Source organism: Trachurus japonicus, chromosome 13, assembly GCF_045865225.1.
Source record: "Trachurus japonicus isolate A0001 chromosome 13, Traja_1.0".
Taxonomy (NCBI): Eukaryota; Metazoa; Chordata; class Actinopteri; order Carangiformes; family Carangidae; genus Trachurus; species Trachurus japonicus.
The window spans coordinates 44,275,462-44,302,123 of record NC_140919.1 but is presented as its reverse complement, the minus strand read 5'-3'; the positions used below and the strand labels follow the sequence as shown (position 1 = coordinate 44,302,123).

The 26,662-nt window shown below is 42.5% G+C and overlaps 2 protein-coding genes and 1 pseudogene across 3 annotated transcripts in view; 2 read left to right on the top strand and 1 right to left on the bottom strand.

Annotated features, from left to right (window-relative positions):
* Positions 1 to 10,693, top strand: part of LOC146976709 (protein NLRC3-like) — a 28,563-nt gene extending 17,870 nt beyond the window's left edge. Inside the window, exon 7 of the mRNA XM_085796608.1 lies at positions 10,614 to 10,693. The gene's annotated coding sequence lies outside the window, so the exon portion shown is untranslated. The remainder of the gene's footprint in view (positions 1 to 10,613) is intronic.
* Positions 2,479 to 26,662, top strand: part of LOC146976706 (stonustoxin subunit alpha-like) — a 160,261-nt gene continuing 136,077 nt past the window's right edge. Inside the window, exons 1-2 of the mRNA XM_085794658.1 lie at positions 2,479 to 2,572; positions 10,092 to 10,637. Of these exons, the coding sequence (XP_085650784.1) occupies positions 2,479 to 2,572; positions 10,092 to 10,612 (615 nt within the window). The 3' untranslated portion in view covers positions 10,613 to 10,637. The remainder of the gene's footprint in view (positions 2,573 to 10,091; positions 10,638 to 26,662) is intronic.
* LOC146976708 (uncharacterized) lies at positions 17,223 to 21,354 on the bottom strand (annotated as a pseudogene). The gene is made up of 2 exons (XR_015037396.1): positions 21,303 to 21,354; positions 17,223 to 18,947 (listed from the first exon to the last, which is right to left on the bottom strand). The product of XR_015037396.1 is annotated as an uncharacterized LOC146976708 (transcript).

The following is a 26,662-nucleotide window of genomic DNA, read 5'->3' as shown; positions in this document are numbered from 1 at the left end:
CCAGGTTAAAAACATTTATCTTTTCTTGCGCTTATAGCTGAGCTCTTTTTAAGAACTTAAAACTTTATCTATTTTTATTTCTATTTTATTTCATCTCCTATTTTTAACTCTGTGTTTTCTTGTTTTTATGTTGTTTTATGCAGTTTTTTAAAATTGTTTTGTCTTTATGTAAACCACCACACCAATAATCTGTTTATCAAATGGATAGTATTAAAGTTTGTTGACATAGTAAAAATTAAAACTGCATTTGTTAATTATTGGATACTTGTTTTTTTCTATGACTCTGAAATCATGAAGAGCTCTAATGGATATAATGGAAAATTGAATGAAAGGGTAGGCTTCTATAAGCTAGACAGCAGCCTACACCTTTTCCATCTATAGTTGAATGAATGACAGTTACAGACAGACAGTTACAGCGGATAGTCATGACCATTTTAAATGATAGTTTACACCCTTTACACAGTGAATTCCAGTTTCTTCCCTCTGGACGGAGGTTGTCAGTCCCATTTTGTAGAACAAAACGTTACAAAAACAGCTTTGTCCCAGCTGCAGTAACACTGGTAAACAAGCTGTAGTTTGCACAAAAGCTGCACAAGTCACTTTTCGGAGCATGATGTATCCCCTTTTTATCTCATTGCTTTTATTCATTCTTAACTTGGAGGAAATTTTGCTCTTGGTGTTTTTAATTCTTTTTTTGTTTCATGTTTTTTACTTCTTATATTTATTTCATGAACTGCAGCACTTTCTGTCGAGCCGAAGCTGTCTCTTGTTTTATGTGTATGTGTTCTTTTTAAATGTCCTGTGTCTGATTTGATTGTTCGTTTTCTGTTGCTTGTTTAACTCTCGACTGCAAAACTAGTTTCCCCTTGGGTATCAATAAAGTAACCTGAACCTGAACCTGAACCTGATGGTATTATGGAAGGTTGACTGACTGTGATTGACTGTAAATAATTTTGTGTCAAAAAAAATTTAAAAAAAAGACTGAATAAACTACTACTACTACTACTAAAGCACATTGAGTTGCCTTGCTATGAAATGCGCTATATAAATAAAGATGCCTTGCTTTAATGGAGCACATATTGACCAATGACAGAAAACAAGCCAGTGAGTGGACTATGAATCTCTGAGCTCAGTGACACCTACCAGTTGTTACAGTTGATGGCAGTGGAGCGGTTCAGTGCTTTCTCATGCGTCGTGTAGTTTCACAGAGGACAAGGACCGTCACTGTCAGACTCCCATCAGACTTTATTTACATCTGCTAATGAAAAGAGGAGAAATAATCTCTGCATCAGGCTTCACAGTCACAGCTCAGGATAACACACACACACACACACACACACACACACACACACACACTGGAACAAAATAAGCTTCACAACACTCTCTGCCTGTTCAACAGTCACGCTGCTAGGATTAGCCACAAGCTAACATGAAGCTATCAAAGTGAGTGAAAAGCTTTTCCGTATCAATGAACTTGTCATGTCTCTCACTCAGCATCATCACAGAACATCAGCAGTTGTTGTCTGGAGCAGATCTTCACATGTATGATCAATAAAGTCACCTTTAACCCTCAAATAGAAAGTTAGATTAACGGAGCTCAGTACAAGTCAACCTACCACGAGGCTCCCACAGCAGACTGTTGCCTAGAAACGGGTCAACCCGCCAAGTCTGCAGGGGCTCGTTAGTGTGGCCTTTCAAAATAAGAGCTTCTAACTCATAGATCATAATAAATAAATGAATTATACAGGAGTAAATGACTTCATATTGTAACAGGCAGGTGAATAATAATACATGTAATGCACTTCCATAATAACTGAATTACAGTTAGTGGAATTACTAACTCATTAACTCCACATTCAATTCAATTCATTTCAAAAAACTTTATTGTCTATTGCAAGGATAGAAAATTGTCATTAGTTTTCCCACCTGTTTGAACTGTTTACTTATTTTGTTAAATAAATGATCCTTATTTTGTCCACAGTCCCTTCTGCTGTATTTATAACTGCTTTATAACTTCAGCTGATTCCTCACTTGTGTATTTATAATGCTTATTTTATTTAATCAGGAGTTTTACGTTGTTACCATTTGCAATTGGTTATATGGAAATTAGCCACTTGGCTACAATCCCACATATTGACATGACAGTGTTCATCAATATACTGTTCCCATTTTAAAAAGAAATACGTCTGAATCTGAATAGTGCTACATAGCCTACTGTTTATATATTCTGTGTTTAAATTGTGCAATATTATAAAGGTTTTGAATTTAATTTGTAATATAATAAATTACTTAGTAGTATTTTATTTGTATCGGATGTTTTGTGGTGCATTGTTTGAAATGTTTGGTTATCACTTTTGGTTCAGCCTGCCCTTGTGTTTGGGACAGGTTTTTTTTTTTTTTAATCTGTGAATTAATGGTCTCACTGTTCTGTCTTTTTTTTTTTTTTTTTTTATGAAGAAAGAACCTCTAACCCGCAACATGCTCATGGAGCAGGGTTACGCTTGTTTAGATTATCAACTGAGAGACAGAAAGAGAGAAATGGAGCAAGGAGCAGCAGAGCAGGTTTGTCCAGGTAAGACCACACCCTCCTGTCAAACAGGTGAGGTGTTCATAGTTTCTCTTTGACTCAGCGGTTGTGTTGCAGTTTATTTCCTCGTGTGAAGGTAAGGTGAACAGTCTGAATGTTTTCCTCATTAACACCTGTCGTTACCTGAGTTCTCTGCCCTTCAACTTGTTGTTGTGTTATTATAATGTTACTGTAGCTGAGTCGGAGCTGTAGCTGTAAAGTCTGGACCGACAGAACCGTGTCCTCCATGTTGTCTGGTCGTGGATGTTTATTTATTTGATTATTGGTCTGACAGTATTGATTAATGTTTAGCATCAGGTTCTTTATAGTGACTGATCACATTTGGTGTAGTACAGTTATGAGGTACTTTTACTTTCCTTGAGTCTTTTTACATTCACAAACTAAATCATCAATATTGTTGTGAATCTTTTAGAGCCACAATATTTGTTCAATCAACATTTTTCAAAAAGAAAATTTCAACTGCAAAAACTGAAGATTTCCTTGTTTTCTCTGTTTGATTTGACTGTAAACTGAATATTTTTGTCTCTTTGATTGTTACTGAGACATTTGAAGATGTGGCCTCAGACTGAGAGGAACTTGAACGCATCATTTGTCTGTATTTTGTGACATTTGATGGAGCAGACGATGAATGGATGGACAGAGACAATAAGTGTCAGTGGCAGCTGGAGAGTGTTTTTCTCTCTGTGAATTTCCAGTGTGAGTGAAATGACTGAATGTTGTGATAGTGGAGCTGTGAGGTGAAATAAGTCTTGGCCCAGTTGTTGTGTGTGTAATAATCAGCTGTAGCTTGTTTGATCCAGTGGTTTTCTACAGGGACGCTGTCCACACAGAGACTGTGTCACATCAACTCAGTGGATCTCAGTCCTTGTGTGTGTCAGTGGATGGAAACAGTGGTCCATGGATCATGTTGCTGGGCTGCAGCTTCATGACGCCATCTAGTGGACTGATAGTAGAAGTACAGCAGCTGATGGCAGCTTCCTCTTCCTCACTGCTGTGTGACTGCATTCAGCTGACACTGATATGAAGCAGAGGAGAAGAGCCAATCAGTGGAGGAGCAGCTGGAGACATGATGGACATGTGAGCTGCTGTGCACATGAATGATGTGTGTTTCCTCTGCAGGTGAAGCTACAAAGTGTGTGTGAGCTGATGTGGATGTGAGCTCAGCAGCATGGATCAGTGTGAGGACAGAGAGGAGGGAGCCCCTCCCTCTAAAACCACTCTGTGTGGGGGACGTCAGAGCCAGACCACAGGTCAAAGGTCAGAATTAAAACTGTCAGAAAGACTATTCTCTCTAAAAGTTGTTGTGTTTATTAAAGCAGAACTATGCAGGATTTGGGCTGTAATTATTGTGGCTCAGAGTCACTGTGATGGTTGAGTGACCTGTTATGAAGTGAATGGGGTCTAGGCCAATGCGCTCACCCCCCCCACTGGCTGAAAACCGCACTTGCAAGATCAGTCGTCCGTCTCGGTGTCACAAATCTCGTCAATGGATAGAAGTATCGCGAGAAACTGCTTTACGGCAGTACGAGATAAGAACGCATATGACGTCATGCATGTCACGAATCGTGATTGGTTTGAGTTCGGAAAGTCGGAGGAAACCATGGAAACATGAAATGTTTGTACTGAGGAAGTTCAGCTTGTGGCTAACGGGGAGCTAATGCTAACACAGACACACACACCATGGGTCTTTTATAAGATAATGTAATACATCATGACACACACACACACACACATCTTTGCGTTTTGGAACCTTTATTCATGTGTGTGTATGTCTGTGTCTTTGTGTCTTTGTGTCTGTGTGTGGCCGTATTAGCGTTAGCTCTGTGCTAGCGTTAGCTCCGTGTTAGCATTAGCTCCGTTAGCTCCGTGTTAGCATTAGCTCGGTGTTAGCAGGGCTTAGCAAACAGCAGTAAACACAAGCACGTGTAGGGGGCGGAGGTGGTGGCGGCGAGTTTTTTTTTTTTTTACGACAGTGACATGTGCCTACCAGAACTGTGGGGGAGCTCCGGAGAGGAAAAAAAAGAGAAACCAACGAAGGAGCGAGCTATTTCCGGCCGACTTGCAAAGTTCTGCTTTAAAGCAGAAGTAAGCAGAATATTTGTGTCTTAAATAGTTGTATCTTCCGACAGCAATCACTTCTATAGAGTGTTTGGTCTGAAACACGGGTCTGTCAGTCACTCTGCTCTGCTCTGAGCCCAGGAGAAAACTTTCCTTGTATCCTACAACCTTTATCCAATGAGGAGAGAGAACGGCATAAAGGGGCAGTCCTCTCTGTGTGTGCAGCCAAGGGATGAGCCTGAATGTGGTGATATTGGGACGAGGGCGGGGACTGCTAACATCGGCTGACAAGAATTTAGCCAAAACTACCGGATCGCTTACTTCTGCTTTAAAAGATTGAAGATATTTTTCATCAGTTTGTCTGCAACATGCACATTTATCAGTTGTGTTGTTGTTTCAGGATCCAGCAGCAGAGACCAGACTCTCCTGAACCCAGCTGTCTGTCTTTAAAGAGCGACGACTCAAAGGAATTGATCATTGACTTTAAAGGAGGAAGTGGATCAGCTGATCAGATGTAAGTGTGATGCCCACTGATGTGTGCCCACATTTGTGGAAAATTCCTTTTGTTTCTACAAAACATGTCTTTGAGAACTTCTCCACCTGAGTTTTCAGTCTATGAGAACTCAACTGAAGCGGCCGTGTCCTGCTAACTCTTTACCCTTTTTGCTCAGGTTAGTCGGGTTTCCGACTTACATATGATAACTATTTTGTTATTGTCAATCTAATGTAAATGAATATGATGTGTAGACGATATGAACAAACTGTTGTTTTGGCTACTGTTTTGAATATGTGATGATGATGTTTGTGTCGGTAGCGATGCAGTATAGCATGAGCTAAGCTAATTCTTATATCGGTGGCTGCTCACGTGTTGCTGTTTGGTATTGATATAGCATCTTAATTCATTTTAGATGAATGTGTAATAAAACAGTCTATATGAGAACTCAACAGAAGCGGCCGTGTCCTGCTAACTGTTCCCTTTTTGCACGCAAATACAACTGCCAATGGGCATCGGCAGCCCGGTACCTGTTACATAAGCTGTAACTGACAGTCTGACTCAGGTTATTGTAGATGTAGGTGCCATATGCTGAGATATTGTTGTTTATTTTGGCCTCGGCTGTCAGTTTGGCACCTTTCAACCACGTTACGGGGGGTGTGATCAAAGTGCAGTGATTGAGTGATTAAATGAGTAGGGAGAGCATATTTTTTGTTGACCGCTCAATCTAACAGCAAATTGAGTATTTGAACATCTTGCCGTGCCATGCCTTGTTTTGTCTGTTTGTTCAGCGTTGGAAATAAATACGGACTCAGTCGGAAAACATGAAAATGGCTTTGTTGTTTGGCCCAACGGTGATTTCACCCAAGACTTAGTGGACTTCAGAATATTGGTACATCTTTTTGGTGCGACATCCTCACCAAGTTGTGCTAACTTTGCATTGAGGACAATGAAGAACAGTTCTGTCGAGAGACCAGTGAGAGGCTTCTGCACTGCTTCTATGTGGACGACTGTCTGGTATCGACAGCCAGTGAGGAAGAAGCGGTGGTGCTTTATCATGACCTGGTCTCTGTATGTGCCAAAAGAGGCTTCAAGCTGACAAAACAGGCGTGCAGTGATGGCAGAAATTCCAGGAGACCAAAGAGCAAAGGGCATAAAGGATTTGGATCTGGACCTTGACCTACTACTTGTGGAGAGTATGCTCGGGGTGCAACGCTAAAGCTGCATTCAGTCTGATGCCTTCAAGTTTAAAATCCTGGTGCAGGACAGGCCTTGATGAGAAGGGGGATCCTCTATGTCATCAGTTTGATATACGATCCTTTAGGAATCCTGACTCCCATTGTCCTCTCTGCTAAGATCATCTTGCAGGAGCTGTGCAGGCAACAACTCGGCTGTGTTGGGACTCAGCCCAGTCAAAATGGAAGACAAGACCGCATGGTCTTTTGTCTCCCAGACAAAGGATAACCATTGAACTCAATTCTTCACCTCTTCACACCTAGGTGTGAAACCTCCACTACTGACCCACCATTGGTCAGGTATGGCCCCAGGACCTGTGAGGTCACAGGCCATATAAGGCCCCGTCCAGACGAATACGCGGCTTCACCGAATCCGATCTTTTTCTTAATCGTTTTGAAAAAAATCTCCGTAAACACGGCATCGTTTTCAGAAATATCTGCGTCCACACGCATCACCTGAAAACGACCCAAAACGCTGTAGTACTACATACTGCAGGCGTGTGTGTGGAGCGTGTGTGGCGCTGCAGCGCTGCCTGCATCACATAAACACTTAAGACAGCTGAAGAAGACGGAAAGTCCCCGCTGTAATTCAATAGAAGAAGTTCCCCGCTGTATTCAAACTCAAACATGGGATTAAATGTTGCCAGGGAGTCGTGTCCGAGTAAATATGATGATCAGTGATGATTAAACAGGCGCGATTCAGCCGCAGCGTCTGAGCGACCTGACGGTAGTCGGCCGAGACTGTCGGTGTGCAGCTGCTGCTGCAGCGGTGTGTGTGTGTGTGTGTGTGTGTGTGTGTCTCAGGTTACAGGTAGAGCGGCGGGGGGCATGACATCATCGTTTCTGAAAAAAGCCGTATTGGCCGACCAGACGAAAACGCTGGGGCGGCGTTTTCAAATTTTCCCACTCTGGGACCCGTTTTCAAAAAATACCGTTTTCACCCCCTGAAAACGCCGGATTCGTGTGGACGCGAGGCCAATCCGATAAAGTATTTATCCGGATTCGAAAAAAACGGATTAGTCTGGACGGGGCCTAAAAGGAGAAGTGCCCTTCTCTTCTCTCTCGCTCTTCGCCTTCTTCTCTTCTCTTTCCCGCTCTTCAGAAGGAGCTGCCGCTCCTCTCAGCTCCTCACCTGGAGCTACCCCACAGCTCTCCAACCTCCATGAGGCCTGCACAAGGCAGGCGCCTACACTGGAGCAACCCGTGGCAGCGACGCGAGTGCCTACCAACGGATTAAAGAACAGGAACCAGCTAGCACGACACAAGGTCTGCTAGTTGAGTCAACAAGGAACAGAGCCACAACGCCAAGCAGAACAACCAACCAACTCTGCAAGGAGAAGGACTCTCCTCAACTCAAACTACGCATCCAGGACGGCTGTAGTTCACTGGACAAAGACACAATCACTGGACTTGACTTCCACAACAGGACCGGCAACCCTGCAACCGCAGGAATCCCCACCAGCACCGGAACTTCTCACCCTCACGTGACTTGGTAACGTAACTGCGCCTAGTTAGGATTACCCTGCACCTTGACTAAGCATAGAATACCTCAACCTTGTCAGTGTATGTATTGATTGAAATCAGTTTAAATACTTGAGCTTTGTTGTTGTCAGTTAGAGCCTGATCTTCACTTAACCTGTATGTTTAGTTTGTGACCTGAGCGTTGAACAAAGGGACACCTTTGCTCACCTTCCCCACATCACATGTGGTTGGCCTTAGAAGTCTCAGGACAAAGGACCACCCTCCATCTTTTCAATTGTCTGAGGTCACACTTCACACCTCACAGACACATGGTCACCCACACATAGTCACACACACACACGCACGCGCGCACGCACGCACGCACGCACACACACACACACACATACACACACACGTGTACATAGTGTATGTAGCTTGTCTTAGTTTCATGTTTTGTTATTCCATTTTTTAGATGTGTCCAATAAACTTCCTTGAAACTTTACTCGTCTGTTAATGTTGTACAATAGTGAGTATGCCAACCTCTACGCAGTAGAACTTCTAAATCCTTCAACTTTGCAGCTATTGATAATGTTATTTTGTTTATAATTATTAACTTAATCATTAAACAAGGTTCTATATTAATAGTTAGCACACCCTTATGAGACTGACTTTGGTACATTGGCTGTCTGGTGCCCCGAGGTGGATTTAATAAAATTAAATCCCATTAATAATTTTTATAGTAATTATTAATATTTTGGTATTGATATTTTACTAATTTGATAGCCAATAACCCTCTTAATAATAACTTTACTTATAGTTGGGATAACTGGGATTGTTTATTGTTTTATTGTTTATTGAGGATCCCCATTACCCGATGCACAAACGCCAGGCTAGTCTTCCTGGGGTCCTTCAAAAAGTTCAAAATAAAACAACAATACACAGATCCAGATACAAAACATACACAGATCCAGTTACAATAAAAAAGAAAGGAAAGAAAAGTTCAGATAAATGGTGGTCTTCTTCAGAAAGAGATGAAGTGGGTTTTCAACCCTCCAACTGGATCGCACCATGGTGGCGCCTGGGAAAGGTTGATCAGATCTGTACGGAAGGTCTTGAGTGCCATCTTTAAACTGCAAAATCTTGATGAGGAGGGACTGCACACCGTCCTCTGTGAGGTGGAAGCCATCATTAATGGTCGTCCAATCACCAAGGCCTCAAATGACCCTAATCATCTCTTGCTGTTGAAAACCTCCCCTTCCCTGCCACCAGGGGAATTTCAAAGAAATGACATCTACGCTCATCGACGCTGGAAACAAGTCCAGTATGTGTCCAATCTATTCTGGAAGCGATGGACCAAGGAATATTTACCACAGTTGCAGGAACCTCAGAAGTACTGTACATACAAGCCTCCATGTGTGTGTGTGAGAGCCATGTAATGTCCATGTGTGCATGCTGACAGAGAAGGTGCTGCTCTGACCCCCCTCCTCCTTTCAGGGTGCAGCCTGCTGGAGTCCCATGGTTGACACCAGGTCTGAGGAAGTGTAAGTCTGTTTTGACTTTGAGCAGCACATTCAACCATCTTCACACTGTCACATCACTGACCTCATGAGCAGGGTGCAGATCAGAAGTCAGGATTGGGGGGACACACAAAAGTTGGTAGAGGCTCACCATATCATTCAAAAAGTACTGCACAGGGAATCATTTAATGTGCTAACCTTTCTTGTTTATTTGTCCTAAACAGCCAACAGCACCTATCACTGCTGTTATATTAGTAAATTATAATTTTAAGGGTCTCGGACATGTAATATACATTCTTATCTTTCGCCTCCCTCCGACCTTCCCAGATCCCCAATTCTTCTCACCATCTTCCTGTTCTCCCAGTGTATGGGACTACTTTATACATGATTAATTGATATGGATGAAAATCTAAATATGAAGCCGTAACATTGAGGGGGTCGTTTTTTTTTAAAGCCTGCTGATGTCATCAGCGTCTGTGTAGAAACTACCCATTCATTTGCATCGTAGTGGAGGAGACCAGAGATGGAATGTAGAGTCAGAAATACATTTGTCAAATATTATGTTACACCATTTCAATCATTTCTTTTTAGATGTGAATCTAACAATTAATGTTTTTCAGAATTTGGGGGTCCCCCCCATCCCCCTTGGGATCTGCACCCATGGTCATGAGTCTTCATCAAACTGTCAATAACTGATCACATGATCAATAACTGCAGCTGTGTCTTGTTCTCTCCATCAGATTCCTGTCCACTCACAATCGACACAAACACAGTGAACACAGAGATCAAACTGTCTGACAACAACAGGAAGGCAACACGTGTGGAGGAGGACCAGCCATATCCTGATCATCCAGACAGATTTGACTACTGGGATCAGCTGCTGTGTTCAACTGGTCTGACTGGTCGCTGCTACTGGGAGGTCGAGTGGAGAGGAGAGGTTTTTATATCAATGAGTTACAGAGGAATCAGCAGGAAAGGAAACGGTATAGACTGTTTGTTTGGAGGGAACGATCAGTCCTGGAGTCTGGTCTGCTCTGATGGTGGTTACAGAGTCTATCATAATAACAGAGAGACACGTACCTCCTCTTCTGTCTCTGACAGAGTAGCAGTGTATGTGGACTGTCCTGCTGGCTCTCTGTCCTTCTACAGAGTCTCCTCTGACTCACTGATCCACCTCTACACCTTCAACACCACCTTCACTCAACCTCTCTATCCTGGGTTTGGATTCTTCAGTTCTGGTTCCTCAGTGAGTCTGTGTTGAGTGAAGCAGAGTCTCCTCCTGTCACAGAAACCTTCTCACTGTTGAACAGACAGTTCAGTCTCTACATGTCTGTCTCTGTCTCTCAGAGAGGGGAGAAAAGCCAGCACACTCTAAATATTCCTTTGATGTTTCTTTATTGTAGGACAGGCAAGCACAGACTTCGGTCGAAACGTCGAAATGTCTTTAAAGTGCAACATGCCTGCTTTAAGTATAACAAAGCAAAAACATACTTTAAATGTGCAGAAAATAAAAATAGCTTTGAGAACCATATAGGGTAAATCACGCACTTTGTGAACTCACAGCAAACACATGGTTTGTGCATGGTCAAAAGATGACTTCAAAGACCAGTTTTTATCTCAAAAAGCTTAACAGTCTTATGTGTACAGGCAATCCGTAAGTGCAACTTCATATCTATTTTATATGGCTGTAGGTGTATACTGTGACGGTAGTTGTGAGGGCAATGTATGCACTAGGTAATGTGGTTGAGGATATGGCTTGACTGTACTGTATATCACTGTACTTAAATGACAAGAAGCAAGTCATCATCAGTAACATCAGTTACTCTACAGTCAAATAGTGGCGGTTGTAACGCAGCAAGAGAGTCTGTTCAAAGTGTTCATCAGTCATGTGGTTGCGATGTGGGGTGAAAAGAAGCCCTCCCTGACTAAAAAGTCTCTCGACAGGGGCACTTGAAGGCAGGGTGGCGTTGTACTTCAAGAAAAGGTCTTTGACCATTGTGTAGACAATAAATTAAATAAATATAACTTAGTTGTGTCATCATATGTCTGCTTTGAAAAACAAACTACTATAATACATTTAATTTGACTAGACATTGACAATGCAAAAAGGTAAACATGTTCAGCCTACCTGTGAAGCTCTTCTCCATCTACATCTTAAGCCGTGTTTCCACTGCAGGAACTTCGGGGTAATTTTACGGGGCCAGCCCCGTAGGTGCGTGTTTCCACTGCAGGAACCTCCCCCACAGGGCCATTTACAGGAACTTTTACGGGGGCCAACGGAGTACCTACTCCAGGGTAGGTACTCCGTTCGGCCCTGAAAAGCTCCTGGGTGGGGCTTGAGGTTAACCCGGCGCTGATTGGCTAAAGCTAGAGCAGCTCTGACGCTACCAGAAAGCACCAAAACAACCAGCATTTTTAAAAGGGGAGCAGAAGGGGAGCATTAGCCTAGCAGACACCACTGTAAACAACAAGAAAACAGCAGGAAGATGTACACAAATGGACCGACGGTGAGGTGCAGACATTGATTACAGTCTACAGCACCGAGGAGATTCAGAGGGGGTTTGAGTCATCGCGGCGAAATGAAAATATCAGCGCACCTCGACACACTGGGGATCCATCACGCTGCAAAACAATGCCGTGAAAAGTAAAAAAAAAAAAAAAACTCAAGCAGGATTACAATCAGCCGCCATGTGCACAAACACACACACCAGAAACGCGGCTACCACCTCAGCTCCTTCCATCCTTCTTCGTTGTTGTTATGATTTTTGTGCATGTGCTTGTGACCTGCCTGGGTGACGTCACGGTTGAAACTGTCGCACAGCGATTAAGCGGCAATCGAAACTCATGACGTCGCCGTGGGGTCCGACTCTGCAGTGGAAACACGGCCGAGTGAGAGGACGGTTCCTGTAGAAGTTCCTACCCCCTCCCTTTACCAGGAACTCCTGCAGTGGAAACACGGCTATAGTTGTTCAAAGCAGAAAGAGACTTCTGTGGAATCCTGGCAAGACGATGGACTTCTGTTGTGGTCTGACCTCGTCTGTATATTACCATGACCACTGCATGAGTGGTCTGCTTTCCATCCAGAGTCTCCTCATTTTGGTCAAAATGATCAATTGCAGCGTCAATCATTCCATGGTCTGCATCTCCACTGAGGCCACTTGGTGCCTTCATTCCTTGTGATTTGATCAGCAGAGACAGATGTGAGAAACTGCCTGACTTCATTGTATGAAACACAGTGACCCATAGCATTTAACTCATTAATTAGTGCCTTGCTTCCAAATTCATGATGTATCATAACGGCAAGCCCTAATGTTATGGGCGTGTGCATCTATTTCTTTGCAATAACACGGAGATTTTCCTTTGATGAAGACTTTTCACATGTTTTGGCTGTTGTATATGCAGTTTTATCCACACACAAGGTTACAAAGTCATAGAGAATGTTGGGTACATAACCTTGACATGAACTAAAAGACAAAGTTCACTGCTCTCATAAAATCCCGGGTCTTGCGTTACCTCTGCCATGGTTTTCCTCAATAACCCTGCTGCCATGTGATTTTCAGACATTGTTGGATGCCATTCTAAATTTGCTGTATTGCACTCCTTTGTTTCCTTTTCATTGAGTACGGCAGCCTCCCTCATAACAAGGCCAATGGGTAGATTGCTTGAGCAAGAACAAAAACACGCACATCCCAAAAATGTGAGGCTAGGTGCAGGTCCACAAAAGGAGATATAGGTAGAGAAAGAAGAAGACCGCACACTAGTTTTTGCTCCCTTGCACACACCAAGTGGTAAGGTTTCGGGCATCTCAGCCCTTCATCAAACAGTCAGTCTGATGAAGGGCTGAGATGCCCCCCCCCCCCGCACATATTACACACGCACACATCCACATAAATGAAAAGAGCGCTCTCTATTTTTTGCTGGCCAGCCATTTTTTTTCTTGGACAATTGAAAGACTCTTTTATTAAAGACCGGAGCGGTGATTTTTCTTTTCTTTTGTTTATGGAGTTGTCGCGGGGTCATCCCTATGTTCCCACAGCCCTATGTTCCCTCAGCCCTATGTTCCCTCATTTCTAACTTTTGTCGTCACTGAAAATTAGGCCCTATGTTCCCTCAGCCCTATGTTCCCTCATTTCTAACTTTTGTCGTCACTGAAAATGAGGCCCTATGTTCCCACAGCCCTTTGGTCCCACCATTGGTTGGGTTTAGGCAATGAAGAAAGGAGTTGGTTAAGTTTAGTAAAAAGACCAGGTAGAGGCTAGACAGGCCAGATAGACAGAGTCCAGATAGGTAGAGAGAGTCCAGAGGGAACATAGGGCTGAGGGAACATAGGCACGCTCCCGTTGTCGCAACCTATGTCACCCTGGTAAGTTTTACAGTTAAGGCTCTAACAAGTCTAGGCTTCAGGGATGATACAGGTGCGCATATTTCTATTGCTGAAAACCTGGAGTCTGGTGGGATTCGCTGCCATATCGCCCAATGTTTGACTCACCGGCTGCTTCTCGCTCATCACCTGTAGCTTGGTCCGCGAGGCTTTCCTGGCAGACCGGCATCTTGCTTGGGTGGCACCGGGCCGGCCCCCAGCTCCAGCGTCCTGCATGTATCGACCTCCGTCCGTCGTCACGCGGTCGTGGCTTTGTCAGTTCATTTGTGTTTAGACGAGACAATAACTAAAACGATAATTCAATCTTGAAGTGGAGGGGATTCTTCGTCAGCTCCCCGGGGCAGCAGCCTCGTCTCCACGAGACTCTCACTTTGGCTTTTTCCCAGCATTCCCTGCTCCTTCCGCTCACGTCAGACTTAAGCGGCCCAGGCAACCAATCAAAACATTACACAATATGGCAGCCCCCCTTCTCACCTACGAAAGTGACCCCAACAGAGTAAATAACTCCCTAAATCGAAAGACAATTAACTCAAGCAGAGCTGTCAAGTTTTTTCCTTTTCTATCAAAGGGAGATTTTAAGTTCATTTATTTTTATATAAAACAGTGAATGTCTCATACTGTTAATTTGAATATCACTGTCTTTTGGGAGTATTACCACTCACAGTGGGTTCAGTATTTTGAGTGTTTCAAAAGGAAGTATGAGTGTGAGATGTATTTCTGTCCCCAGAGCTGTGAGTAAATCCTGGGTGATAGTAAACTGCTATCAGGACTCTGAGTAATTCTACTGTTTGGTTACACATGGAAGGCCTTGTCAGGAGTCGACACCTTTTCCTCATTTAGATATTTTTGTTTAGCTGCAGCCACATTTTTTTATCAGAGATGTAATGTCCCAGACAGCTTCGATGATACTTCCTGTCAAAAGCAAAGAGATGTTGATATGCTAGCATTCGAAGCTTAACTTGTTCATCTGCTCTCTCTTTTGCTTTACTTTCTCTTTACTTTGTCTCTGGTGTTCTTACCAGTGCCAGTGGTGACTGATGTAAGGCTCTCTGATCTTACACGGTCTTTCCCACAAATGAAGCAATCTCTTCGGACATTGAATGAAATGGGAAATGGTGTCATCCCTACTTAATCTTCCATGGGTTATGATGGTTACGAAAATACAGTCACGAATACAAGTGGCCAAAATGGGTTTCCTTGGGGAGGGCTGGGGTCTCCCTATAGGGATAAGGTGAGGAGTTCAGTCATCCGTGAGAGACGTCAATTGGCTCCGTTCCATGTAAAGGAGCAGCAGGTTCTACTCCTTTACATGGAACGGAGCCAATTGACGTGGATTGGGTATCTGATTAGGATGCCTCAAGGGCGCCTCCCTATAGGTGTTCCTGGCACGTCCAGCTGGGAGGAGGTCAGACCGAGGACTAGGTGGAGAGATTATATCACCAACCTGGGCTGGGAATGCCTCATGATCTTCCACACACAGGACAATAAGAACTTTCCGCTAGAAAATACTGATTTTTTTTTTTGCATCTTTTTGTTGTTAAATGAAAGATTGCTTACATAACACAATACACATAATTGAATTATCAGCTTTTAAATGAGCCTAAACCTGTAGTGGTAGAAATGCAGTCATGCACTTGAAAAACGTGTAATTTGGTACACGTATAGACAAAGGCATTCTGAAAATAACTGGTCGATGGTTGACAAGTGTGAGCAGGGCTGTTTCCTGAACAAAGTGAAACTGACCTGAGTTCAGTAGAGTGAGCTCAGTCCACACAGCATCAGCCCTTCAGTCCTGTAGTGTTGGCTCCACCTGGTGGTCACTACACAAACCAGCAGATACACACTGGATGAGTGTTGGTGATGAAGCTGGACTGAACATGAGCTCTGATGGTGGAGTGTGTTTCTCTGCTCAGTCACAATAAAGTCCAAGTGTTTGAGGAACAGACATTTAGACATTTAGACTGAGCCCTGTCAATCGATAAGCTGAGTTCAATCAACTGGTCCACGATGGATTTGCTGAGCTGGTCACTGAATGCCATTGACAGAGTGTTCTCAACCAGGCGTGCGGGCTCTGGAGAACCCAGATGCCCGGACGGAACCTTCATCTCCGGCTACATCTTGGATGGATGGGAAAAGTGGAGAGTCCTCTGCCTTGCCGCACTGGATGTGGAGGATGTCGAGGACGTGTACATATTCACGTTCATGACAATCGGGATGTTCACCCTGGGATGCGGTATTTTCATGCAATATCAGAAAATGAGGAAGATCGCCTCCGAGCAGAGCAATGCGAGGGCGGACAACGCCACTACTCGAGGTGCTGTGGTCGGGATACGATCTGACATCACAGCAGTTCGTGAATTCGTGTCAATATTGCGAGCTGACATGGCCAAAACTCGGGAGGATATGGCCAAGTTAAGCGCGGCAAAGGCTGCAGAGGAGATGGATGAATGAAAGAATATGGCAAAAAAGGGCTCTTACTCCACACCACACCATCAAATAATCAGTACACTGGACTTTGCTCTCTGTCAATTGGACCATTCTATGACTTTGTGACATGCCAAGCTACAAGATGAGACTGTTGTTCACTCATGACGGACAAATATGGACACATGTGCAAACACACACGTAATCTGTATGTACTGTCTAGAGCTAAACTTCAGCTCTGTATACTACCTGCTGCCAACATGTCATGTCAAATGTCATAAGTAAAAGTATGTTATATCAAAATGTAAAAAAAAAAAATTATGTTATGATCTGTATACTATCTACTACCGTAACATGTTATGTCAAAATGTCATAAGTAAAAGAATGTTACATCAAAATGTAGTGTATGTGTATGTATGTATATATATATATATATGTATGTATGTATGTATATATATATATATATATAATAATAAGAAAAGAAGAAAAAAGCAAAAAGATATGTATGTATGACAAATATTCTTATTCTGTGGGTAATGGGGGCGGGACTAGATAAGCTTTTGCTTCTCCCGCTTTTCCCTTTCGGCCATGTATTGTATTATTTGATGATGAAGTGTGATGATGATGATTTAAATTGACATGCCCGAAATAAACAAATTGATTGAAATTGATTGATTGAATAAAGTTGAGCAGAAGCTTCAACAGAGTGAAGAAGCAGCTGATGATCCAGTCAAGACTCTGATCAAACTCATTTCATCAAGCTCAGCTTTTATTCAGGATTCACAGAAAACTGCATCAATCAGGACACGACTTCATGTTCAGTAACACAACAGAGTCAGTTCACTTCAATATGGCTGCTTCACTGATACAGCATCACAATAAATCAACAATCAATAAAACAACAACCACAGAGGAGGCTAACATCAGGGAGGGAGGGGCTGTTGTACTCAGCATCAAACATCACCACATTCACAACATCAGTTATTAGATTCTAATGAACTTGTTTTATATAATAACTGCACTTTTACCATGCAGACACAGAAACAAGTTGATTACACAGGTTCAGTTAAACATCTCATCACACATAATTATTACATATACATTATTATTTGCGTTCCATTTAGTTGGATCATTCTTGTTTTTTTTGTTTTCATTTCTAATTTGACAGTACATGCCAACAGCGTGGTTCAGCTCCTCTTGAAACTAATGTTAGGTTCCCAACATGATGACTAAGGAGTCTAACACCTCAGTGCTGTTCTTTTCACTGTTAGTTTCTTTTAAACAGTTTAAATACTTTATCGGCGGCGTACTCTATCCCCCTGTGGCCTCTTTCGTCCACTCGGCCTTTCATCTCCTCCAGTTTCTCGACCTTCTCTTCGTCCTCCATCTTCTCAATCAGGAAGTCCAAGTGGACATGAGTGGACACTGAATCCACATTCAGGGCGATGTCATCCAGCTTGACGACATGTTGGTAGGCCTCTTCGAGCCGCTGAGTCTTCTCTGCTGTCAGATCGTTCATCTGCTTCTCTAGATCTTCCAGGAGAGCGGTTTTGAACTTCTTCACTTTTCTTGTCTTGCTGACATAGATCCACTTGTCTTTCACATGATCTGATACAGGACACTTGTTGGTACAAACAGTGCAGCGTCCTCGTTTCATCACCTCACAGTGTCTGGGATGGCGGGTTATTGTACATGGATGGTGACAGTTCTCTTGACAGATGTTACAGGTAATAGCTCCACTGTAGCCACCGAACCACCGCCAACCCCGAAGATCTCCTGTTTCTCTTTGTAAACCTCATCAACCACTTCAGTGAACTTCTCATTCTTCTTTATCTTGTCTCCATATTTCTTCTTAGCATCTTCCATCTGTCTGATCTGTATCTGTTTCTTTTCAATGAACTCAACTCTCTCCTGCAGGTTCTGGATACTGGCTTTCAGTCTGACCTGTTCATTCAACACCTCCATAGTTTTCTTCAGTCTCACAGATGCAATTATTTCCAGGAAGTCCATAAACTGACTAATTCCTCTCAGTGTTACTTTAACAGCATGTTCCAGATCTTCTATGTCCTCTTTCCGGTCTTCATGTTGGCAGTTATCAAACAGGAAGTGAACAGGTTCATTCTTCTCATCTCTTGCACATTTAATTTCTGCAGCATTGAGAGCTTCAAGAACATTTTTTGGTTTCCTTCCATTTGAGTGTGTGATCAGAGCGACGATGTTCTCCTCCATGTTGTTTCCAAACAGAGACATCACTGAATTGAGGATGTACATCAGTCGGTCACTCAGACGATTATCTGACGCCTTCATCACCAGACCCACTGCGCTGAGTTCATAAACTCCTTCTTCTGAGCGGAACAAGTCCAATAATCTGTGACTGATGAGGTCGTCGTGTTCGATCCCTCTGGTGTCTCCAAATCCAGGAGTATCAATGATGGTCAGAGAGAAGGGCAGAGTTTGACCTTCAAAACCAAAGATCTCGTACACGACCACATCTGATGTCTGACTCTCACACTGACTTGTCTCTTCGCCCTGTGCGATCTCAAACCAGATGTCGTCTTCAAACGTCACTCCCATGGCGTAGTTGACCAGAGTGTTGATCAGAGTAGACTTTCCTGTTCCTGTTTCACCGACCAATAAGATGGTTTTGTTTATCTTATTATAATTTCTTTCACCAACAGTCTTTCTGGTCACAGTTCCAATCTTCCCTTCCTTTGGTCTCAGCTGGTAAAGAGCAGGAGATCCTGGATGGATCAGAGAACTCTTGGAGATGATGCCTGAGACATTACTGTTTCTGTGGAAAAAGCAGCGTAAAGGTCACACCACAGAGACAACGAGAAAGACAGAAACTCTCCCTTATGATGGTTGAGTATCCTAAAAAAGTCTTTATCCTACCTGGAGAGTTTTTTTTAATTATTATTTCTCTAGTGCTTCAATATAAAACAGCTTGTCCTTACATAAGATAATCATTACTGACAACACACTGCAGTTTTTAAGAAGGGACTTGGGAAACTGAGGCCTTTTGGTCCTTAAGACCTTATGAATGAATGATGGTTTCTGTATGCACTTTAGGTATCGGGTATCGTTAGAAAAGTGCTATATAAATGTAAACCATTATATTATTATTAGTAGTAGTATTATGACATATGGCATTACACCACGTCCTGACATACAGCGAGTGAGTGAAACAGCGACGAAAACTTGCGCAAAGGTGTCCTGATATGCAGTGTGACGATTTTGTCGCGAGTATATTCTATTGGTTTAGAATCCAAACCAATCAAATTATCGAGGGACGTACACAAACCTGCGGCTTTATTTTAAGATTCCTGGCATTTCCTGGTTGCCGTTTTTCACATCTTGGAGTGTTTTTTTAATTTTATTCCTCTCATATCCTCCTCTCTCTGATAACTTGCTTGTCCACAGGAAGCAGCGTGTACTTTTCAACCAATAAGAAGTGTTTAGGGGCGGGACACCGCCGCAAAATGTCATCCAGATAGAGACAGAGCGAGCGATTTTTTCAGGGTTGAGCGACATCGCTGGACGGAGCGATATCACTCGCGGCATGTCAGGACAGGCTGATTGAAAAGTAGCTACGCATTCTAATCACTTTTCCTCGCTTGCGTCGCTGTATGTCAGGACGGGGTGTTAGCCATTTCTATGGGGTGGTCTGCTGGAGCAGCAGCGTCTTGAGTGATTTCAATTTAAACTGGTTAACATCTGACTCAGACATTTTAGACCTGAACTTGACACAGCTGATCAATGAGCCAACCAGACCTCACCTGAGAGACCCTTTAAAATCATCCCTGGTTGACACAAGTCTGTGTAACGAGAGAGACAAAATAATCAACTTCTGTGTCCAGTGTCCATTGGCCTGTGTCAGAAATTTGTCAAAAAGGTTGACAAATCTTGCTCCAAAATAATTCTCAAAAGAAATTCAAACACTTAAATGAAGCAGCTTTTCTTTGGGACCTCCAGGGTTTAGACTGTGAGAAATCAACTGGCAGTGAGGACAAAAAAGAATCTAATTTTCATAAACTCTGTAATCCTTTTCTTGTAAATCTAATCTAAGGTCTGGGAAACTGCACACATAGTAGACTGGTGATAAGTCAAGTCTTAACAACTATCTCCAAATTGTCTCGTTAAGATCTTAGAATCTCTTGTCAATCACCAACTCAAATCATTTCTCTTGCACAATGCATTTTTATTATTTGTGGCATTTATTCCCTTCATTGATGTCTGCCGCTGCAATCAACATTTACCTATTGTGGGATATATGATTATCTTATCTTACTGAAGAGTCTCTGCAGGTCAAAGGTGACAGGTCTTCTTGTCCTTGTTCTGTCCCTGATGTGAGGTCTCCTCAGTTTCCTGAGTAGTTTGTTGTCACTGTTACTTTCAGTCATAGATATAGAAACGTAGATGCCGCGTTCCAAACTGCCGAACAGCGCCACCATGCATCTGCTGGCCGCCATGTTGCACAGGGCTGAAGTTCTAAAGGACTGACGTTCTAAACATTGTAACCATGGTTGTAACCGTAGATTCTGATTAAATCTACTCACAGGCGTCATTTCCGCTGGGACGCCAAGAACGATTTGGTCCCCACCACCAAATTAACGACGTTATCCTAGAAGCAGCCAAGACAGCGTACACGGCGCAGAGCTTCCTGTACGCTGGAGCCAACTCGCAACAATGTAGCTTCAATGAAGTAGTTCTCAGACTCTTTCTGTCATCTCCCGCTTTGGACAAAGTGGGAATTTCAAGACGCACCAGGGGAAGGAGGGCGTCAAAGAACGATAAGACAGCAGCCAACAGATATATATGCTTAATGTTTGGGTGCAACAAAGTCACTGTTATAACAAAATCAACATCTAATCTGTCCCTTCAAATTAAAGTTAGTGACGTGTCTGTTTGGAGCAGCTGCTGACAGATGTGGAGCTGCAGCGACAGTTTCCTCATCACTAAACCTGAGCCACCATCCCATCCTTCCTCGGGACAAAGTCTCTTGGACATATATTGTATATTCTGTGTTTTTCCTCTCTTTAACCGTCTCCTTTCAGTTTTTGCAGGTCAACCTGCATCTGGTGCGCATCTACGTTTCTATATCTATGCTTTCAGTCACTGTGTGTTGTTGCTTCCTGGTGTTACTCACGTTGCCATGGGGATTCCTGGTGCATTGCCAGTATCTTGGTGTCTGTACTTTGGAATCTATCAGATGAAAAACAGTGAGTGAAAGCTGAACAACAGACTGGTTCATCAGTGAGGAAAGAACAGGACAGAAGAAAATGGAGCGGACCAACTCCCAGTTCCATGTGAAGCTGTTTTCAGACCTGGAGCTGCTCTGATCTGGTCTCAGTCAGTTCATCAGTAAACTGTGTTTCCTCTCAGCTCATGACTCTCAGAGAAAAGACCAGACAGTCAAACAGCAAGATTTTGTTTTGTGTGTTTTGGTGGATTTTCTCTTCAACAGCTGAAAAGGACGAACAAGTTGTTTTCCGACTTTAACTATGAGCTGTTTTTATTGCAGATTTTCTACTTTATCCAATAAAAACTTAGAATCAGTAGAAAACAGTAGCAGAGTCCAGATTTGTTCATGTTGCAAGTCTGTGGTCACAACAGGAAGGAGCTCCACCTGTAGGGTCGTCTCTGGGCCACGAGGTGGCGCTGTAACACAGCTTCACATGGACCCATCCATGTTACAGTAATGAGAGTGAATAATGTTAGTGGTTCTGTTGAGTCTCTGTGAATCACACTTTATAGTTTGATCAGATATTTTGTTCTTATTTACTGGACAACTGAATAAGTCTAATAAAATCAAACAAATGGTCACAATCCTCTTTGCTTTTACATAACGATATTTCAAAATTTTAAAGGGATAGTTCACCCAAAATTCAAATTTCACTCATTATCTACTCACCCTCATGTCGACTAAGGCAGGGGTTCTCGACTAGTCTCACTCTGGGCTCCACATCTTCCCATGGTCATTAAGTCGCGACCCACTTTTATAGAATTCAAACCAAGATTTATTTTTTAAGCCTTTAAAAACTCATTTTGCTCTTTATTGAGCAAAGTGCATTTCAGAGCACATGAATGAAACTGAAGAGTTACCATGACAACTGCATGTACGAAGTGAATAAAAAAATATCAAACTGCACAAAATGGAGACCAACAAAATAATATATTTGACTTCTAATGCATCTCTGCATTCAGAGCATGTTCACTAAAGTGAATAAATATCAAATTGTACAAAATAAAACCCCAAAAACAAGGTATTTTCACTGCATTCAGGCAACATTAATAAGAAACTGATATCTTTGCATTCAGAGCAAATGGAGCAAATAATAAGAAAGTGAGGAGGAGCATTACAACTGCATGTGTTCACGTGTCTCGTGTGTCTTTCAAAATAAGTTATTTTTCAAAATAAAAGACATGTCCAACATCAGATGTGCATTAAATGTTATTTACTTTTTTGACCAGCTGTCCGCGACCCATCCAAAACGGGTCCACAACCCATTTTTGGGTCCCGACCCACCAGTTGAGAACCACTGGACTAAGGGCTGGGAGAAGTTTCAGAGTCCTCCGTGCCTTCTCTGAGTTACAGGGGGGGTATGCGCAGCAGTATTTGTCCATATAATGGTTGTGAATGGTGCTCACTTTTCTTCGTCCAAAAAGACACACCAAAAAACATCCAAATACCTCCATAGTGCTCATCTGTAATGTCCCTCTTGTATTGAAGCGCCGACATGAGAAATTGTTCCGAAAAAAATTAAATAAGTCTATATTTTAAGCTTGTTTGTAGCGGAAGCTCCCAGTGTCTCAGTTCACTGCTCTTCCTGTGTCAGTGCACCAGGGAAACAATTTCTCATGTCGGCGCTTCAATACAAGAGACGTTTACGACATTACAGACGAGCAGCATGGAGGTATTTGGATGTTTTTTGGTGTGTCTTTTTGGACGAAGAAAAGTGAGCTCCATTCACAACCATTATATGGACAAATACTACCCGTAACTCAGAGAAGGCATTCTCCCAGCCCTTAATTTTGGGTGAACTATCCCTTTAAATTAATTTTGAATATTTGTTTCTTTTTTTTTTAACATCGGTCTGTCGATCTTATTAAAGTTTCCCATGATTCCTCAGTGTGTGATCTCACCTGTTGAGTTGTCTTCAGGTCGCTCCCTGATCCTGAGGAGAAACAGGAGTCACTGATCAGAGGATTGTCTGCTGTTCTCTGTAGTTTGGCCTTGGTGTCTCACAGCTCCATCACTCTGCACCGACCACCACCTGCAACTCCTCCTTTACTCTGCTCCTATGAACCAACCTGCCTTCCATCAGCTCTCCCATAACTCAACCATCTCTCTTCCATGTTTTCCCATATTCCATGTTATAAAGTGTTTTTCTATCTGTAACAACATCTCCGTCACGTCTGTCCGTCCTGGGTGAGTGCTCTGTTGCTCACCCTAAGGTTTCTCCTGTTTTTTTTTTCTTGGGAGTTGGTGTCTAGGCTCCAGCTCATCACTCCCTGAATAGGTTTTCATCGAATATACTTGGGAGTGATGAGGACATATCATCCAGATCCTACAAGTGGAGGTGGAACTGTTACAATAGGCAGTAGGCCACGGTACGCAGGGCAGCAGTGAGGTAAATAGGAACATTTTGAGGGTGTGAGTAAAGCAAGCTCAAGCAACTTTCCTGCCTGAACTCTATTTATGGCTCTGTTTATGATGCTGTGTTAAGACCTTTGAGACGAACTGCTTGTCAAAATTGGTGGTACAAATTAACTTGCCTTGGCCAGTGAACAGAGATGCAGCTTGGGGCGCCGCCAGGAATTTTGGGCCCCATGACAAAAAATAAACAAATTGACTATAATATAAAAGACTATAATAACCCTGGTGTGGAAATTCCATTTTTACATGTCAACTTTATTTTCTTGTTGGCATATATGTGCAGCTAAGTTCAAAAATCAGCTGTTTTCATTGTTTTTAGAGGATGATGTTAAGTTTGGTCACTTTTCTTCTTTTTTTTAAATTGTTCATTAATGTTAAGAGAATTTTCTTTTTTGAAATGTTACAATAAAAATACATTGAGACTGTAAAAGATGGCCTTTAGCACATTTTTTATGGTGGCTTTCGAACTTGCATCAAATAGTGAACTGCATACTGTATGCAGACTTGCATGCATGTACAAGTCACCAGCAGTAAATATTGTGCTAGTACTAGTATTGAACTACAAGAAACAAGACAGTTGGCAAGCCTTTAATTAGAGTTATGTAAAGCTTCTGATGGGATAGTTAACTACAGGCTGCCCACCTTTCTTGGTGAAAAACTGGGTTACAGATTGACATCCTTTCCTTTGTCTTTCATCTCTCTCTTTTCTCTCTTTCCTTTGGTTAACTAAGGGACATTGCGAACACTGCAGCTCTGGCGCATTTACTGACTGCAACTATGAAGCAGCTTATTTCTAGGTGCAACAGAGACTTATTTATTGTATGCTCATATTTCCTTCTGTATATATTGTTAAAATGGGGGAGGGGGAGGGGCACATTTTGGGGTTTATTCTTATAGTTTTTAACTTTGTAATTTTTGCAATATTTAAATTGTAATTTAACTTTTTCTCCTCTTCTAAGTTGTTGTATTGTATTATTTTGCTATAATATTCTCTACCTTTGTACACTGGAGCGCTGTGACGAAAGAATTTCCCGCAAGGGATTAATAAAGTATATTCTATTCTATTCTAAACACCGTCACTGATAAGTGCGCTCAGGTTTTAAAATAAATAAATACATTTTAAAAAGTGCCTCATGCAGGACCAAACCATTTCCTGCAGATACAGGGGGGTGGTCGGTCAATATGGATGGTTACTTTTTTCTCAATGTGGATATTTAAAGCAGATATCAGTGGAATGTTTTTGTTAATATAAGTCCTAAATAGTCCTATTTTCCGTCAGCAATCACTTACATGAAGTATTTCAGCCTAAACACGAGTCTCTCCGTCACTCTGCTCTGCTGTAAACCAGGAGAAAATTTTCCTTGTGGGATACAAGTGTTATCCAATGAGGGGAGAGAACGGCATGAAGGGCTGTGTGTGCAGCCAAGGGATGCGCGTGAATGTGGTGACGTAGCACGAGGACCAATTGATGCCTGACAAGGGCGGGGGCTGCTAACTCATGGTGCGTTCAAGGAAACTCGTACTTTGTGTTTTTCCTTCCTGTGAAGTCATACCAGTTCGATCTGGTACGAGTTCACGGGTCGGAAGTTACGAGTGGCCGTTATAGGGAACTTTCACAGACAACAGGACGGTAAAAACACGAGCTACGGGTTACCTGGAACGCTACCAAGTCGTAGTTGTGACTTGAAGCTGTAACTTACGGTTTCAAAAGCCTGCCTTGAACACAGCATTAGCCGAAACGGCCGTGAAGCTGATATCTGCTTTAACTTTTACTGCCAAAAACAAGTAAAAACAAAGAGATAGTTCATTTTATTATTATATTTGAAATACTCACTGATGATGGTTTCATAATTTTATATTAGTGTTTACCTGTTTTTGGGGGCAACTCCAACAATGTCTGATTTCTGTCTACTTTTGCAGCAGTTTTCTCCAGATTCTCCACAATCTGTCTCACCCTGCGTTTGTTGAGCTGATTTATGAAGAGTTATGAGGGTGAATGAATAAAGTTGAGTCAGTGACAGTGTCTTACCTTCAGAAGAAAGATCAGGACTGCCTATACTCATTCTTTGTCTTTTGTTTGATTTACTTGAATCCATTTCTCCTCCGCACTTGAGACAAGTCCTCTGCAGATCTTACTGAGCAGCTCACCCCCACGACTCTGAGGAGACAAAGACACATCACAAACAAGAGAAGAGAAGGAAGACAGCTGCTCTCAGATCAGCGGTTCAACAGGTGTGATGATGGTGTCTCTTCTCACCTGTGTGCCTGCAGCAGCTCTGAGCTCACTCGTCCTCACAGTGGCTCTGGTCAGCTTCCTGCTGAGACTGAGCTCTGAGCTTCAGCTTTTACAGTTTGACTGATGGACGATGCAACAGTGACACTCCCAGCCTGTGTCAAACCTGCAGGTTCATAAACATTAATCAACCCAGACTCCGTTTCATATGACATTGTTTATTATCATTGTGTTAAAACTGTTGGTGGTTTAGTGTCATTTTTACTTTAAGTTAAAGAACACACTCAGAGTGAAACTTCACTCATCAAGAGCTGTTTTAAAAAAAAAAGAAAAACCTCATACACTGTCCTCGGGAGCTTTTTTTGGTCTAAAAAATAATAATACACTCTGACTTTTTTAAAATCAGAATTCTGAGAAAAAAGTCAGAATTATGAGTTTAAAGGGATAGTTAACCCAAAATTAAAATTTCACTCATTATCTACTCACCCTCATGTCGACTAAGGGTTGGGAGAATTTTCAGAGTCCTCCGTGCCTTCTCTGAGTTACGGGGGGGGTCCGTGCAGCAGTATTTGTCCATATAATGGTTGTGAATGGATACCACTTTTCTTCGTCCAAA